The sequence below is a fragment of the Convolutriloba macropyga genome, chromosome 1 (genome assembly GCF_964194025.1).
Source record: "Convolutriloba macropyga chromosome 1, txConMacr16.3, whole genome shotgun sequence".
NCBI lineage: Eukaryota > Metazoa > Xenacoelomorpha > Acoela > Convolutidae > Convolutriloba > Convolutriloba macropyga.
The window spans coordinates 11,355,324-11,369,374 of NC_134468.1; the positions used below are offsets into that span (position 1 = coordinate 11,355,324).

At 37.5% G+C, this 14,051-nt stretch overlaps 1 protein-coding gene across 1 annotated transcript; it reads left to right on the forward strand.

Annotated features, from left to right (window-relative positions):
• Positions 1-929: 929 nt before the first annotated feature.
• On the forward strand, positions 930-3,301 carry LOC142339370 (uncharacterized). Its single transcript, XM_075389792.1, has 3 exons — positions 930-1,088; positions 1,457-2,137; positions 2,267-3,301. The coding sequence occupies exons 1-3, from the start codon at positions 930-932 to the stop codon at positions 3,299-3,301; spliced, it is 1,875 nt and encodes a 624-aa protein (XP_075245907.1).
• Positions 3,302-14,051: the final 10,750 nt, after the last annotated feature.

Here is a 14,051-nt window from a genome sequence, read left to right on the forward strand (position 1 = left end):
TAGCTGATGCCTTTCTGGCTACTGTTTCGAGATATTTCTCTACCGGCAAACCAGGAACACCCTACGGCGTCAACACACTGTTAGGATGGACTTTGACAGGCCCTGTGCCAGAAGAGTACTTTCAACCAAACAATAAAGGAAGCAGCAACCACAACATCACTCTTTTCAACCATTTCTAGCGAGGCAGTTACGACACGGACAAAAACCTTCTACATCTGTTTTGGACCTTTGAAGGTGTCAACTTTGGTCAGGGTTCTACAAAGGGACACAATGAAGAGGACCAGAAGCCACTAAAGACTTTGGCAGAGATCACACATCACAACGGGAAAGATATGAGATTGGACTCCCTTGGCGAAAAAACATCACACTGCCCAACAACTACTTCATGACAAGGGCACGCCCTGCAGAAGCGATTAGAGAGAGACAACCAACTGAAACAGAGAGATATTCCTACTATCTTTGATGATATGGATAAAGGATACATAGCAGCTGTTACGAACCAGGATGCAAAGAGCGTTTTGTATCTACCGCATCATCCCGTCATCAACAAGCAAAAACCAGACAGGATAAGGCGAGTGACAAATGGAGCCTAAAAATACAAAGGAATTTCTTTGAACGATGCGCTGCTATCGGGACCGGACCTTTTGTGCAATCTACATGGAGTTCTTCTACAGTTTCGTCAGTATAAGGTTGCAATAACAGCAGGCATAGAGGCTATATTCATAAAAGTTGAAATCAGAGAAGAAGACCAAGATGCTCTCCATTTTTTGTGGAGCGACAATGAGAAGGAGAGGACATCCAAAAACCAATGACTCAATTTTGGAGCAACTTGTTCTCCTGCCTGCGCAATTTTTGTTCTGCAAAAGTGCGCCAAGGATAACAGACAACAACATCCAGAAAAATTCGGCTCAATCACAAAACAATTCTACATGGATTACTTCATTCAAACATTTTCAACAGAGGAAGAGGCTTCAAAGACAGCGACTGAACTGAAACATATTCTCAAAACAGAGGGATTCAACCTCACCAAATTTCTCAGCAATAACCCTGCTGTGCTTGAAAATATTCCAGAGGAAGACAGAATTGGAGTTCTAAAGTTGCAAAGGATACTTGGTCAAGCATGGAACCTGAATCCGATCAACTTCTTCTTGCGAAACCCAAACTGAGCTATGAAAACGAGAATATCACACAGAGACAGCTTCTCTCAATGGCTACTTCTTTGTTTGATCCCATTGGGATAATCTCGCCTTTTGCAATTGACTGAGATGCATCTTGCAAAAAGTCATCAAACAAGGACACAATTGGGACCAACTACTATCAAAGGAAAATTACCGCAAAATTCAGCAATGGATGGAAGTCTTCCAGAATATGTCTCCAATTCAGATTCCCAGATGTCTAGTTCCCAACATCGACGGAACTCACGAGTTGCAAACCTTCACAGACGCTTCACTTTCAGCAGCATCAGCAGTGGTGTACTGCTGACGGCACAATATCTACCCACTACGTCATCAGCAAATCCAAGGTGGCACCAATCAAACAGATGAGCACTTCCAAATTGCAGCTCGAAGCAGCTACATTGGGAGCAGAACTAGCAGGCTTCTGTGAGACCGAGATGAGAATAGATGCTAAGAACAAAAAATTTTGGACCGACAGCACAGCAGTGCTCAGCCTGATCAAATCAAAGTATCGACATAAGATATGCACCGTAAACAAGCTCAACAAAATTATCGAGAACTCAAACAAAGACGACTGGCGATACGTACCAGGAAAATTGAAACCGGCTGATCATGGTACCAAAGGTCTAGCTCCATGCGATCTTCAAACTTTGTGGATAAAAGCACCATCTTTCTTGATCAAACGTGAGAGCGACTTGATGTTCTCCGGTGAGAAAACAGCTCAAACATTCGGCACTCAAGTTGATGACAAGACCAGTGAAAAACCGTTGGTAGATCCAAACAGATATTCAAATTGTCCTAGACTCCTTGGCACAATTAGGACAGTGTTTTCAGCAATACGCGTACTGAAGAAGTTGATCAAACTCGGCGTGCCCTTCGACTTGGACGAGTACGCGGCAGACGAAAACACGGCTCGAAACTTTCTCCTGAGGATATCTCAGTCCACACAGCTCATGGACACAGTTTCTTGACTTCAAAGTGGACTACCCCTAGACAAGAAGGACAAACTATTGCCATATACACCCTTTCTGGATAGCGACGGAATTCTTAGGGTAGAGGGACGAATTCAAAAGTCTGGATTGCCTTTTCAGAGCAAACATCCGGTGATACCCCACAACAAGTACAGAGTTGCCAAACTGCTTATCGAGAAAGCAAATCACGACTGCGGGCATCATGGATTTGAACATATTTGTGCACATATCCAAGTAACATTCATGATAGTTGGAACCCGCAGAGCTCTAAGAACTTTGGAGAAGTACTGCTTCATCTGCAGACGCTGGCGAGCAGACAATGCCAGACCGAAGATGGCACCTCTACCAAATTTTTGCTTTCCGGAGCACTCCAAACTCTACCCATTTGTGAATAATGGAATGGACATGTCCGGTCCTTTTCACATTGAAAGATCCAGAACCCAGACAGAATTCAATTATGTCTGCATGTTTACATGCTTGGTCACACGAGCAGTACACTTGGAAGTTTGCGAGGACCTCCCCACTGACTGTCTGCTAATGGCTATTCGACGTGTTGTATCCAGACGAGGATACCCTGATGTCATTGTTTCGGAGAACGGAAAAGACTTTGTTGGAGCTAACCAGGCATCGAAATCCAAATTTCAGAAAAACAACAAACCAGACAACAACTACATACGTCTCCGTCTCCAGCTGGCGCAAAAAAACATCCAGTGGACGTTCAACCCACCTATGGCACCGCATTTCGGAGGGGTTTGGGAGAGATTTATCCAGTCGGCTAAACAAAGCCTACTTGTTGTCCTCGGAAGCTGCCCAAAAAACTTTTCAGTCTTTCATACAGTTATAGCTGAGGCAGAAGGAATTCTTAATTCACGCCCACTGACGCATGTTGGGAGCACTTTGATCAACGAGGAACCATTAACGCCGACCGAATCATTTCTTGATGAGAAGACGCCACTTCTGCCTAAAACCTCTGGCAAAAACAGCAGAACTCGGTTTTCAATTAAAGACTTCAAGGAGTCACAGACCCTGTTGGACCAATATTGGTCTTGTCTTCTAAAAGAGTTTGTACCGGAACTTAACAGACGGACAAAATGGCAGCAAGCCAACGCTGAGCTCAAGGAAAATGATGTTGTTTTGGCACTACAAAGATTTTAAACACCAAGGAATTTGGCCCATTGGTCTGATCTCCAAAGCACATGTGAGTAGAGATGGAGTGGCAAGAAGCTTCGACATGAAGAGCGGTACTGGCATGGTGCAACGTCCTGCAGTGAGATTGGGTAAAGTGTTTGAAACTGACAATGATTCTTCTTCTTCGTTGGCTGCGGACGATGAATGAATACTCCTTCAATCATGTCAAAGTGATGCATAAAACTCACTTAAGCGGAATCTTTTGAAACAGTAAAATTGAATTTCTGATGTCGACCATTTTGATTTTTTCTGATAAATTTATTTGCTAAGTTTTGTTGTTGCTTGCCGGAGTGTAAACGGTCCGCAACCGTTTAGCCCCCCAATCCTTCCCCTTGTTAGTTAGTTCAAATTTATTGAGTTCATATTCATAATCGCTGTAAAAGTCATATCTCTAACATTGATTTTTTTCAAGACTTTCAATGCCAAACCTTTTCACTCCTTATCATGCATGAGTTTCATTGTGCCACACTTAGCTTTGATCATAAATGCGGGTATAAACCTTACCGTTGTAAGCTATTATTTAACAATAGGACAAGCTTATAGAAGAACACACAGCAAAATAAACTCTTGAAAATCATTCGTTGTCTCTGAAAGCAGATAAGACTAAAGAAAAGATAACAAAGGTCTTTAGGGACTTTTCCACCCCAGGTTGAGATGTCATCGCTAAAAACCACTAAAAAAGTCAGGTTTGCGGTGAATGCGGTGAAAAGATTACAAGAGTTGCAATTTTTAGCATTTAATGCAATTAATGCGGCAAAAAAAAATCAGCGCTAACAATCGCAAATCGTACAAAAATTCACCGTTTAAAGTCATTGTAAATATTTTGCAGTGAATTTTCGAAAGGTGGGCGAATTTTAGTGGTGAAATTTTGATTTTCACTACTTCCCGTTGGTGGCGGAGAATTATTTTTTTCTCCGCTTAAGCGGTGAAATTAGCAAAATCACGGCTAAAAACAGCGAATCTTGCAAAATTTCAACGCTTTTATTTTACTTAACGATTTTTGAAACTCATTTATATTCACAAGAAACATCAGTGAAGTAATTAACAGAAAGTGCAGTGGAAAAAGTTGTTGTTGATATGCATAAGATGAGAGGTTCGAACCCGTTCACAGCAGTTTGGTTTTTGTCTAAGAAATATGGTGAATGCGGTGAAAATAAAAACTTCACCGCTAAAAACCGCAAACCTTAAAAAAACACCGATTCCACCGCATTCATCGGAAAAAGATGTAGGTCGATTTTTTGAGTTGCTTTCTTCAGTTTGCCTGAGGGAAGACTTAAAATATGTCCTTTGTATAGACCGACATCAGGTAGTTTTAAAGCTTTTTCTGAAATTTTATATAAACGTATCCTGCTTTTGTAAATGGAAAGCGATCTTATCTTCTTGACTGACTTCAACTTCCCTCAAAGCATAGCGCTTGAATCTTTTTTCAATTAAACATTACTAACTCAGCTTATTGAAGAATCAACCCAGCAAGGAGGTAACAATCTTGACAGTTTAGTCACTAATCAGCGCTTTGCAATTTCAACCATCGAAATCACAAATGTGAACAACAGTGACCGCAAAATGATCAAATTGCGTCTGTTACGAGGGAAAGAATTGATTTGACATCAAAGACACGTATATAAAAATCATGGAATAAAACTGATAAAGTAAAATTTGAAAAAAAAATTGATCTATTGTTGACCCTCACTCAGCATCTGATTTACCTTGACAAAAACTGCGAGTTACTGATAGTTTTTTTGATAGCAAAACGGGAAACAATGCCAATCAAAGGAGAATTTCTACAAATCAGAATTTGTCCGTTCTTCGACAAAGAGTTAAAAGTACTAAAAAAAACAGTCGTTAAGTGGAAAAAAATTCAGGACGCTACAAACTTACCAAAACAGAGAAAGTCAACTGTAGCCAATTCAGAAATGGAAAACGGGAGCCGACAAAAGAAAACAGCGTTCCATGAAAAAACCAATAACAAAAATCTAGACTTGAAGAAAAAGTTTAACTGTTTTAGTCAATAACTCGGAATCAGGTCGTTGGAAGTGTGACCATCAGGTTGGTTCACAGACAAAGAAAAAGCCAAGAAATTCAACATCTTTTTTGAAAACAAGATGAGTAAGATCCAAAATTCCATAGAGAACAAAAATTTGATCTTGTATGGGAGTCTATTCCCAACAAAATAATTCAACTAAGGCAACTGCACATTGCTGGACAGCTTTCAATCTATTGACGTTAATGATCTAAACAATATCCCCAAGGAGACGTCTAATCCATTCTGCTATTTAGACCCAGGAGAGCATAAACCAAGACGATACTGCAATGGAAGATCTGATATTTAAAGTACACAAAATAGTTGAAGCATACATTCCTTTAAAACTCAAAATATATCCAGATAAGTCTGAAGTGCTCTTATGCTATCTACTAAGAAAAAAAGATCCAACATTAGCAGTTTCGAACTTACTGACAGCTAAGTGAAAATGCAAATCCAAAAGACACGAGTTCGTGCTACAACTAACTAAAAATTGCACAGAGTAAAACATTTTCCCTCACTTGAGTCTGGAAAAATGGCAGTGCAAATTCTTAACCGTTTAGCCCCCCAATCCTTCCCCTTGTTAGTTAGTTCAAATTTATTGAATTCATATTCATAATCGTTGTAAAAGTCATATCTCTATTATTGATTTTTCAAGACTTTCAATGCCAAACCTTTTCACTCCTTATCATACATGAGTTTCATTGTGCCACACTTAGCTTTGATCATAAATGCGGGTATAAACCACACCGTTGTAAGCTATTATTTAACAATAGGACAAGCTTATAGAAGAACATACAGCAAAATAAACTCTTGAAAATCATTCGTTGTCTCTGAAAGCAGATAAGACTAAAGAAAAGATAACAAAGGTCTTGAGGGACTTTTCCTCCCCGGGTTGAGATGTCATCGCTAAGAACCGCTAAAAAGTCAGGTTTGCGGTGAATGCGGTGAAAAGATTACAAGAGTTGCAGTTTTTAGCATTGAATGCAATTAATGCGGCAAAAACAATAATTCGGCGCTAAGAATCGCAAATCGTACAAAAATTCACCGTTTAAAATCATTGTAAATATTTGCGGTGAATTTTCAAAAGGTGGGCGGTTTTTAGTGGTGAAATTTTAATTTTCATCACTTCCCGTTGGTGGCGGAGAATTTTTTTTTTTCCGCTTAAGGGGTGAAATTAGCAAATTCACGGCTAAAAACAGCGATTATTGCAAAATTTCAACGCTTTTATTTTACTTAACGATTTTTGAAACTCATTTATATTCACAAGAAACATCAGTGAAGTAATTAACAGAAAGTGCAGTGGAAAAAGTTGTTGTTGATATGCATAAGATGAGAGGTTCGAACCCGTTCACAGCAGTTTGGTTTTTGTCTAAGAAATATGGTGAATGCGGTGAAAATAAAAACTTCACCGCTAAAAACCGCAAACCTTAAAAAAACACCGATTCCACCGCATTCATCGGAAAAAGATGTAGGTCGATTTTTTGAGTTGCTTTCTTCAGTTTGCCTGAGGGAAGACTTAAAATATGTCCTTTGTATAGACCGACATCAGGTAGTTTTAAAGCTTTTTCTGAAATTTTATATAAACGTATCCTGCTTTTGTAAATGGAAAGCGATCTTATCTTCTTGACTGACTTCAACTTCCCTCAAAGCATAGCGCTTGAATCTTTTTTCAATTAAACATTACTAACTCAGCTTATTGAAGAATCAACCCAGCAAGGAGGTAACAATCTTGACAGTTTAGCCACTAATCAGCGCTTTGCAATTTCAACCATCGAAATTACAAATGTGAACAACAGTGACCGCAAAATGATCGTCTGTTACGAGGAAAAGAATTGATTTGACATCAAAGACACGTATATAAAAATCATGGAATAAAACTGATAAAGTAAAATTTGAAAAAAAAGTTTGATCTATTGTTGACCCTCACTCAGCACCTGAATTACCTTGACAAAAACTGCGAGTTACTGATAGTTTTTTTTGATAGCAAAACGGGAAACAATGCCAATCAAAGGAGAATTTCTACAAATCAGAAATTGTCCGTTCTTCGACAAGAGTTAAAAGAACTAAAAAAACAGTCGTTAAGTGGAAAAAAATTCAGGACGCTACAAACTTACCAAAACAAAGAAAGTCAACTGTAGCCAATTCAGAAATGGAAAACGGGAGCCGACAAAAGAAAACAGCGTTCCATAAAAAAACCAATAACAAAAATCTAGACTTGAAGAAAAAGTTTAACTGTTTTAGTCAATAACTCGGAATCAGGTCGTTGGAAGTGTGACCATCAGGTTGGTTCACAGACAAAGAAAAAGCCAAGAAATTCAACATCTTTTTTGAAAACAAGATGAGTAAGATCCAAAATTCCATAGAGCTCTTATGCTATCTACTAAGAAAAAACGATCCAACATTAGCAGTTCCGAACTTAATGACAGCTAAGTGAAAATGAATAGAAGCGTGATAACTCATGGAGTGACAGCCGGTATTTGCTTATATTTTGATATGCAAATCCAAAAGGCACGAGTTCTTGCTACAACTAACTAAAAATTGCATAGAGTAAAACACTTTCCCTAACTTGAGTCTGGAAAACTGGCAGTGCAAATTTTTATCTTTTTGCGGTTGGATTACTGCAATTACTTGCTGGTCGGGGCAAGCCACTCAAGCATATCAAAGTTGCCACAAGTACAAGACGCTGCTGTCGTTTCATATTCAATCAACGGAACAAAAATCTTGCAAAGAATATACATATAATCTGCATTGGCTACCTATTGATCAAAGATTTGATTTTAAAATCATAACTTAAAATCGTCTGTGATCTGTTTTTATTCGAGAGAAAAATATTAATAAACGATCAGAAAACTAATGGAAGCTAAAAGTTCAGAGCTTTCGAATTTCCTACGGAAAAAGAGCATTTTCAGTTTACGGTCCGCGAAAATGGAATGCAATGCCGTCTTACCTACGCAAAATATCTGATCTTAAACTCGTTTGCAAGTACCTCAAGACCATATTTTCCAGTTGTTACTGAAACTACTTTTCAGAGAAAAATGGAAAGTAAACTAAAAATGTCGAGTTGATCAGCGAAATTAAGAATAATTTCCGGAGAAGAGTTTGCTCCCTTGTTGAACTAAAAATTGCGTACAGAAAATAAATTGCTCCGCCAGATTACAAGAAAATTTAAGTTGAATACTTTTTTTCGATCTGGTCAAAATCTCAGATTTTTCCAGGGATTTTAACGCCAATTTTTGAGCATTAACGTTTGAAAAAGCCAGTACTTGATTAAAATCAGTTTTGGGTGCAGAAACTTTTTGATTCCAGTCGAACAGTTTCAAAATACTATCACATGTGTCTACCGGTACGGAAAAAATTTACAAAAAAAGCTGCGCTTTCTGGTTCCAATTTTTGTTCAATGCAGGAATCGTTCAAATTTTATTGAAAGTGGTTTCCACTGTCAGCGGAATCCAATCTTCTTGATCTGGTTCTCTAGTTCTTCACTAATTTCGATTGATTATCAATCTCGTCGAAACTGTCGCTCTTTTGTTCCGAAAAACTGTAACTTTAAATTTGGTTTCAATTAAACATATCGTTAGCGATGAACTAGTTTCAATCACATGCTGAAGTTTTTAGGACTTCATTCAAATGATATTAATGTAGCAGATATCTTGTCAGGAAACCTCAACTAACTTCGAACTCTGCCGACCTTAAGATTTAGCAAAACTTTAACACAAAACTCTAATCAGCATTGAGAGTAAAATTTTCGTATATTTGAAAGCCAACTGTTCTTTTAAACAGTTTCTTACGATTCTATCTACAAAACTGTTGCACTATCTAAGCAATTCGGTCAATTTAATTGGTCTGTTTAGTATCTTTTGTATCACCATGGTAACCAGTGTCTGGTTGGTTAATCATGTAGAGTCATTTAGATCAAAAGTTGCATAGTATTTGTCAGGTAAATGAACTGTTTGCATTTGTTGATATAAGCAATACTGATACATACATAACAGTAAGTGCCTGGAATGTACGGCAATTGATGATTGATGAACACCTAAAGAATCAGAGAACGCGCCATTTAAGTGCTAATAACTGCACTTGTTGTGTTAATCAAAAAATTTTCTGGGTCCGGGGAGAGCTTAGGTGTTACCGTAACCGTGTGAAGAAACTTTGGTTCGCTCAATATTTCCCTTCCGCAATTGGGGGAGTCCAGATTTTCAGTCCTAAGTTGTACAAATTTCTACTAATGAGCATTTTGAGTTTAGCAAAGTTATGGGATTTTATTCCGTGTTTTGATTCCAGAGGCACCAAAAGCCTGAGATTGATAAGTAGGACCAACTAAATGTGAAATGTAGTTCTGTTTGAAAATAACAAGTTATCAAAATATACTTTTGAACCGAAATAACAACATAATAGCCACCCTTGTAGATATTAAGCCGTACCGTTCGTTGTTTCCAAAAACTATGGGATGCTAAGGATTTTTCTGACTAAAATGTGGGGAACAGATTTCCATTGCGAACTGGTTAAGTTTTTCAATTTTGCGCATTTTTTATCTTTTACAACAATTCCAAATTCTTAGAGGTTTGATTGTATTGTGTGGGTCTGATGGCTCATGTTTTTGTTCAAATGGGCGCCAAAAGCGTTAAGTTCAAAAATGGTATCATGAATTGTGAAATGTAGAAACGTAGTTACATTTGGCTGTAAGGGCATTTCACAAAAATTTATTCTTTTAAAATTTTTGCCTCTCAATTTTATTATTTGATTTTTCAAGATTAATGAAACGAGGTATTGTACTTTAACTAATCTGCCGCACAGTTCTTATCAACAGGCGCTTTCTCCTAACTTATTTTGCTGTCGAAAACATTTTCCATCTTTTGAAAATCAGTTTTCAAATTCAAAACACAGACTGGAGTTTCCATATAGGGCACTGTTTTTTGTCAGAAAAAGTATTTTAGTATGCATCATATTCACAATGTTTTAATATAAGAAAAGTAAAAGCTGGTAAAAAAGACGCGTAAATGTGCTCAAAAACTTGATGATGGTAGATGCTCCTACTGCACGGATTTAACATCCTATTTGGCAACATTATATCTTATGCGAAACGTAAAAAAAGATCAAAGCCTGGATTACAAATGAATAATTCAATAGTAATGTTTCGACCTTCATAAACCGTTCAAAAATAGTATTCTTGGAAGGAAATTTGCCATCAGCGATGGTAAGCAAATTCCAGCCACCCAGGGTTTATTGTATTCCAATATCGCGGGCACAGTTTGTCATCTCGCAAATGCCATCACAGAATACTGGCGACAATTTTACTACTGTGTTTTTGATTTCACCATATGCTTTTTTGACTCTCATTGATTTTGCGAAGCTATCGTAGCTTTTGAAGACTTGGACGACTGGTCCCATTTTGTACCTACATCGTTTCTCCTTTTTTCACGTTGCACACGTGTTCTTCTGACCACTTTGATCTCTGATTCCATTACCGAGGGTTTTACCAGTTAGTATTTTCCAGATCAAGATCCAGACCAGATCAGGTCGGCATATGCTTGAGCCGTTTTAGAAGATTAAACAAGTTTTTTCCTGTTTCTACTAAAGTGTGGGGTCCGTGTAGGTTGAATTTCTATACGATCTTTTTCTGAGCTAAGACGTTTTTGATCTTAGAGTTGCCTCATTCGAACATCAATGCCTCAAATTCTTTGGCTGCCTCCACGATGATTGTGTCGTTGTCACCGCTGAGAGTTGTTGGGTAGTCACGTCGTCTGATAAATCTTGCCACTGCTGATAGAAATGACTCGGGACTCGGTGTCTAATTACTGTTCAATTTCAATGTGTGCTGCTCATTTCGCAAGACAGGTGAAAAGGCAGCACCATCTCTTCAAGATACGTTGCGGGAACGTGGCTCCAAATTGATGGACTCCGTTGTGGGTGAATGGAAGAATAAGTTCATAACATCTCGGGATAGGTCCACCATCGGTGAGTGAATTGTGGTGGCGTTCCTGTTTGAATAGTTCACATTTCGCGACATGATTTTCCTTATTGCATTGCTTTTTTTCAACCCAATAATTCGGTGCTGCAGAACGCTTCTCACGTACGTTGTGCCTTTGTGCAGATTGTTACGAATTGATTTCTACAACAGAAGTTGTATGTTTGGATGTTTAGCGGTCAACATTATTGGATGCTGCGCGTTGTGATCAAGATTCAAATGCGTCAGTCATTTTTTTCACTCAAATTTTTTCTTTCTGCTGTGGATAATAACAGTTTATTGATGTTCAAGGTTTTCGTTATTTCTTTGCTGCTTATTAACATTAAATTGGTGCTTGGCGTTGAAACATTCGGGGAGCTTGATGTTTTTACAAATCTGAGAAATATTTGCTCAGCTTGAAGTTCTTTTCTGCTTTGAAAGAACATTTCGGTTTCGTCGCGAACTTCATGCGGTAAACAAGGAGCTTATGATTCGGTTGAACCCCGGTTTTACTCAACCCTACATCTCATTTTATGAGATGGTATTAAAAAAAGAACTTCACCAATTTTGAATAGTTGTTAGATTTTGATTTTTTTTTCAGTAGGTCTCTTCGATAGAATAGTTCTCCTCCGGTTTTTCATGGTAAAACGACTTTGATCAATGAACCTACTTCACAAAACGACTTTCATCCATCTCCATTTTCGTACAAAAATAAGGAGAGACAATTGATTGCTGTTACTGGAACTGGGATTGCTCAGAGAATTGTGCAGTTTTCTTCATTTTATAGTACACACTCTTATTGCCAGATTAATTACAATAAAGTGGAAGTTTTGCCGTGTAGCTGTTAAAAATCTATTGAGCCAATTTAATTTTTATTTCAGAAATTACACCTTAAAAGTTGCTTTTTTGGAGAAAAATCCAAAAAGCACTTGTTTAACTTGTTTTCATGCATAAGCACTTATAAAAAAAACTTACCATACCATAATGATGTGACACTTTATAAGGTTCCAGTATTATGATAACAAACGGTGATTATGAAGCAAATTAAATTTTGTGAAATTAGAAAAATACAGATCTGCGCTTGTTGTGCTTAAAGCATAAAAAACTGCCCATGACAGCATTTGAACGAGTTAAACTTGCTCCGACAATTGTTTTCTCAAGTGTTGTATTTAGACCAAAGAGAAATGAACATTCGAAATGATATATCTTACTCAACAACAAAATAGATTAATTTCTGTCGATCCTAATGCTTCGCTCTGATCCACCGATTGACTGACCGACACTGTTCGTAGTGTTCTTGTCGGGGCGGTGAACCAAATGTTGCTTCTGCTCGAAAATTTTAGCGGAATCCAATCTTCGCGACCTGAATTGTGAGTTTAACGAGGGTGTTTTTCTTCATTGAATTCGATTGACTGTTAATAACGTCGGAATTTTAGACCGCTCGGTATTATAGGACTGTCAATTTAAGATTGACTGAAATTAAGAATATCCTTAATGGTAAACTATATTCAATCTCGTTTTGAAATTTGGAAGGCTTCAGCCAAATGGTTGTATGGTTGGTAAGTGCCTGTCAAAAAAGTTGATCAAGAATAAAACTATAGTCAATCTGATAGCCAACTATTTTTTGAAACATTTTCTAATTGTTCCAAATACAATATAGATGCACTCTGCAAACATTTTGGTCCAAAATAAGTATTCAGTCAAATATCATTTATAACATCTTTTTCACCCGTTTCGTTTCTAATTGGTTATTGAAGTAGAGTGATTTAGACCAATATTTGCAAATATCAAGTTACTGCACTGTTTGTTTTTGTTGATTCAAGCAAAACTGATACATGCGTAAGAGTAATTGCTTGAAAGGCATTTGATGTTGGATGAACACCTAAAGAATCATTAACAATGAACCATAAAATTAAAAAAATGCATTTTTGCACCATTTCAGTGCTAAATTTTAAACTTGTAGGTATTATTCAAATTGTTTCGCTGGATTCATGGACAGTTTAGGGTTTACCGCAACCATGTGAAGAAACTTTGGTTCGCTCAATATTTCCCTTCCGCAATTGGGGGATTTTCAGTCCTAAGTTGTACAAATTTCAACTAATGAGCATTTTGAGTTTTGGCAAAGTTATGGGATTTTATTCCATGTTTTGATTCCAGAGGCACCAAAAGCCTGAGAATGATAAGTAGGACGAACTAAATGTGAAATGTAGTTCTGTTTGACAAAAATAACAAGATATCAAAATATTGTTTTGAACCAAAATATCAATATAATAGCCACACTTGTAGATATTACGCCGTACCGTTCGTTGTTTCCAAAAACTATGGAATGCTAAGGATTTTTCTGACCAAAATGAGGGTACAGATTTCCATTGCGAACTGGTTAAATTTTTCAATTTTGGGCATTTTTTATCTTTTACAACAATTCCAAACTCTTAGAGGTTTGATTGTATTGTGTGGGTCTGATGGCTCATGCTTTTGTTCAAATGGGCTTCAAGAGCGTTAAGTTCAAAATTGGGATCATTAATTGTGAAATGTAGAAATGTAGTTACATTTGGCTGTAAGGGCATTTTACAATAATTTATTATTTTAAATTTTTTGCCTCTCAATTTTATTATTCGATCTTTCAAGATTAATGAAACGAGGTATTATAGTTTAACTAATCTGTCTCACAGTTCTTAGCAACAGGCGCGTTCTCCTAACTTATTTTGCGGTCGAAAACATTTTCCATCTTTTGAAACTCAGTTTTCAAA